This window comes from Galdieria sulphuraria (assembly GCF_000341285.1).
Source record: "Galdieria sulphuraria unplaced genomic scaffold scaf_72, whole genome shotgun sequence".
In the NCBI taxonomy this organism is placed as follows: Eukaryota; Rhodophyta; class Bangiophyceae; order Galdieriales; family Galdieriaceae; genus Galdieria; species Galdieria sulphuraria.
The window spans coordinates 1-4610 of NW_005178403.1; the positions used below are offsets into that span (position 1 = coordinate 1).

General features: G+C 35.3%; 1 protein-coding gene across 1 annotated transcript, besides 1 other annotated feature; it reads left to right on the forward strand.

The window, feature by feature from the left end:
* Window positions 1-860: 860 nt before the first annotated feature.
* Window positions 861-932: a sequence feature (Short protein (Gasu_60860, EME26271.1) was converted to a misc_feature.).
* A 2238-nt stretch (window positions 933-3170) lies between these two features.
* Gasu_60870 (uncharacterized protein) lies at window positions 3171-4141 on the forward strand. The gene is made up of 2 exons (XM_005702735.1): window positions 3171-3250; window positions 3293-4141. Exons 1-2 carry the CDS (start codon window positions 3174-3176, stop codon window positions 3450-3452), a joined length of 237 nt encoding a protein of 78 aa, XP_005702792.1. The 5' UTR covers window positions 3171-3173; the 3' UTR covers window positions 3453-4141.
* Window positions 4142-4610: the final 469 nt, after the last annotated feature.

The window sequence follows — 4610 nt, forward strand, 5'->3', positions numbered from 1 at the left end:
ACTCTGCATGGGCTGGGTGATAGGAAATAATCCAAGCTTGCTAATCGATTATAGTTTTGTACTCAATTAACTTATCTCTTCTATTGTTTCTTAAAAAAACGGATACAATTTTGTATTCAGTTTCCTAACAACTCACAATATCAGTAGAACTATTTTCTAATTCAAAGGAAACATCTCTTTTGAACTAGTTGTGATTCTATCAAAAGCATTCGGAACTTTCAGGAAACCCTCTCAACAAATAAACTTGTGTAACTCACAAATATGGCTTGTTCAGGTAGGAAATCATAAGGGATTACAGAGAGCTTAAAATTTCAATTTTGAAAGAAACAAAGAATATAAAAGAAGTAAAAAAGAATAAGATTGACTTTACATTTTGAAGCTCAAATAGTTTGTTAGGCGTGGGACTCGATAACAACTGGACAGACATTGTCCAATTTTCGTCGATATTTGAAGTGAGAAAATTCAAAGTGTCTTCCGTTTCAATATAGCAAATGAGATAAAAGTTATGCTTTGGATTCGTTTTCTTATGGTATACTATGCAACAGTTACAATTTCAGTTTAGATATTTGGAACCGAAATGAATTGTCACTTTTTATCACAGCTTTGTTGAAACTCTAGTGGTTGTGATGTATAATATCCATGTTGTCCAACAACCAATGATGTATATATATATATATATATATTTCAAGAGCTTCAAGTAAAAAGGACGACAAAATACAAAACCATTTAACTAAACAACAGCTCCAGTCCATAGTTCAGTTATCACAAGACAAAAAGTTACTGGCTACCATAGTTTATACGTTCAAGAATGAATATCTAAGAATCTTTGAACAACAGGTATATAGCTTTGGAAAAAATAGACTCAACAAAAAGACAACTTGAGATGGAATTGTCTTTACAATTCTGAATGCATTTATGAAAGTCTTCTTTGACTATTTTGCAAACCAGTAATATAGAAAACAAATGTCATCCATTCTTTCTTTTCAAAATTTTCTTACTTCAACCTTGTTACTCTCCTTTTTGTTATGTGCGTTGAGCACCGTGGCCTTAAGTACTAGGAAGCATAACAGGATGGAAACGTGATTTTACCCTCAAAAATAACTTGTAACTATTTACATATGAGAATTCTGGCATCAAGCAGCTATCAGTATTTTATAGTCTATCAATTACTTGTAACCAAAAGGAGGACATCCAAAATTCAGCTCTATTCCAATCTCCCTCTCTGTCAAATGAGACAAAAGTATTGTGCTGTCTGGCATAGTCAGAAGCTTCAATAGTGAAATGTTTTTTGATATTTTAGAAAAAGCAGAATATTGTATGTTACTCAGCAAAGTAAAAGATAGAGGTGAATCTTGAAATATCCTTGCAAGAAATAGGGAGAAGTATTACAGCTTCTTGAGTTGCAACATTCAAAACTGTCGAGTCATTCTTCACCCTGCATCGAATCAAGGCTATTGGAACTTGGCATAGTTAATGTACTTTTATCGTTTCAATTGTTAGAATGGAGTATAACTTTTCTTCTTCTTCTTCTTCTTCTCTGGAACCATAACGTAAAAGGGACTTGCTTGAACTCAGACTGCATAGATGGCATCATTGAGGTACTCACACCGCAAGGTAATAAAGTGTTTCCATTTTCAATTGGATTCCAAATATGTTGTATTTTCAAGGAATTCTCGTTGGTTTTGTTAGATAAATAAAGGAAATTCACAGGTCAACAATAACTCAGCTCTAGTTCTTACAACACTAATTTGTTCTGTTGACCAAAATTCAGTTCCAACAAGTCTAAACGTTACATCGTATATTTTTGTTTGGTAGCTAACTATGTTACTAGGCATTGGAGTTTGTAAACACCATTTCCTTTTTGGCTGGTTTGTATAGAAGGAAAGGTTACAGTTCTCACGCCGCAAGCTAACAGAGTTTTACTCCCGCTCAAGTTGAAAAATTGACAAGTTTGCACTTTCTAAGCCATTTTTCCAGGTTTAGAGAGGTTACCAACAAAGGACGATTCTCAGGCCGAGAACAAGTCAAAAACTAGTTGTAGCAACAGCTTGTTCTCGTTTGTTATCGAAATAAGGTTCCAATAAGTCTGAAACTTACGTTGTAAAGATAATTTTGGTCCAATTCAACTCTGTTGAAAGGCTATATTGACAAGGAACTTTCTTATGACACTCACTGTCTCTCTTTTATTCCAACAATAGTATGACTTGAGATTGATTGTATCCTGGCCATTTATTTTCCCAGTAGCCTACAACAAAGCTCAAACTAGACATACAAGATACTATATCCAATGAGAGGAGACGGTATGTATCCATCCTTCACCGTCAGTGGTCTGGTTGAACATAACAATGGTTGGTTTGATGGAGTGAAAGATCCAGTGTTCTCAACGTTTTGGACTTGAGTTTCAGGTTTTCACTGAAACTTTTCCAAATTCCGTTTCCAACGGATTCATAGTTTATGTTGGATAAGTTGATGTCTATTATCCAGATTTTTTCTTTCAAGCCCTGGAACTGTTTTTCTTGTAACAGTCCATCAGGTTTTTCTGAGCTCTAAAATCTGAGCTCCAGTTATATTGTAGTTTTATTTGAGATTATTCAACATTTACTATCTTATTGACGTTGATGTATTCTATGCAAGAGTTGTTGTTATTTCAACTGTAGTCTTATATGGAAATTCGAGATTTGTATTGTAGAGAAAAGAGCCAAGACAAAGGAGTTACTGCTGTTGTTGAGTCTTAGTTTATATTACCAAGTAGTTGTCTCAAGTCCATTCAGTTTTATTGAGTATTGTTTCGAAGCAGTTTTACGAATTATGAGGAGTCCAAAGCCTTGTAGGTGGTTGTTGAGAATCAGCCCTTGGGTAGATATTTTGCAGGAGATTCTGAGAATTGTCTTTTGTTCAATACACACAGAGCTTCTATATTTTCGTTTTTGTCTTTTATGCGACTCTTTTCAAGGTGGAGAAGTCTGTCCTTAGCTCTGCAACATGTTTTGGGATGTAACAAAAACTATTTCATTTTCTAGGATAGTATATGAAAGTCTTAGTTAGGTCCATCACTGTGTTATGTGGAATAGTGGCTGGTATGATTATGGCTTTGAGACAATCCTGTCATGGAAACGAAAGCTGAATAGAGCCTTTTCTTTTTGAAAACAATGAAAAAGTTTTCTAATGAATATATGCTCAACTTGTTGAGAACCATTCAAAATCAAGCAAATAAAAGGACGTTCTTGAACGCCTTGGTTGTGTCCACCTGGTAAAAAGCTGTGACATTGGCGGTTTTAACTGCTGGTGGTAGTTGCATATTATTTTCGAAGTACCCCTTTATTTTTATGAATGACAAGGTTTTCAAGGGTGACTTATGTCTAAAACCATATGTAAGTTGTAAGAATGATAGTAGTGAAACGGGTAGCGATGTTGTTTTTGAAACGCGGCTATCAGAAGTTGTCATTGGGTAACTAATGTGGTGTGGTTGTTGAGAAGGGAAGTGGTACTAAGACGGTGTAAATGGAAAAAAAAGAAAAGGAGCTTTTCTGTGAAACAGTACTTGCCTCGTCAAAAGTGCTACTTACCTTTTTTTCCTCTCCCATTCACTCAAGGTTGTGTTGGTGAAAGTAGTGGTAGTTGTAGTTGACAAAACTTGAAAAGGAGACAACACATTTTGTGGAAAAATTCGTTTGGTAGGATAATAGATGAAGTAGCTCTGAAAGAAATTCACGAAAGATCGTAAGAATACCGACAATATTATATGAGTGCATATTGTTGTTATCAGAAGGACTCTCTTTTCCGACTAGAGTTTAGCTTTGATTTAGAAGGTACAGCTCAACAATTGGCAGATAACCCACGAATTATATACAAACAGACAGTTTGGTTTGCATACTTGCACGAACCATAAAACATTCCTGGAGCATCACAGTAAAATCAAGCAATTGACGACACAACTTGAAATTCATCTACAGCCACCATCACTACCACTACAAGAGTGAGCCCAAGCCCAACATGCTATGGCACAGTGTTTCGTTAGACAAGGAAAAAGAGTTGTATTTCTATCTTTTACTGTGTTCTTTGTTGTTGGCGTAACCAGAGAATCGTCATTGTGTTTTATTTATTTAGAATTGCACATGGAAATAAATAAGTGATGTTCTACTAGTTTTTTTACATATCATGGAAAAGTATGAATTATGACCTACTTGTTACCAGCATACAGGAAATTGTAATATTTTCTTTATAGAACACTATGAATGAATTACACACAGGCTTCTGTTGTACCTGACTATCAGTAGGAATTTCTCAAGTCCTTGAAAGGCTCAAGAGTAGCCCACCTTCTTTGAGTGTGAAAGACACAAAGACAAATTTGTGCACTTGTATCTTTGTTTCTGAGAATAGACGGATGACTAACATAATTGCTTACTTTTGCAGTCTATTATAACTCGACATTTTTGAGTCACAGTTTCTGGTTTCTTTTGTTCTAGTGTCTCACCAATAGTTTTGTTTCGTGAAATTGGGATACCCGCTCTTTTATTGTACACGACTTTACTGTGGGTGTTTCCAATTGGTTACTCAGTCTTTTTGGGTTTCTCCCTCACAAGAGAGAGTTTAACACAGAGTCAAGTTGC

Excerpts from the sequence above, each read along its gene's own strand:
- Gasu_60870 (XM_005702735.1), top strand. The coding sequence starts at position 3,174 with ATGCTCAACTTGTTGAGAACCATTCAAAATCAAGCAAATAAAAGGACG. Across the intron at positions 3,251-3,292 it reads GCCTTGGTTGTGTCCACCTG|TTGCATATTATTTTCGAAGT; the intron begins GTAAAAAGCTGT and ends TGCTGGTGGTAG.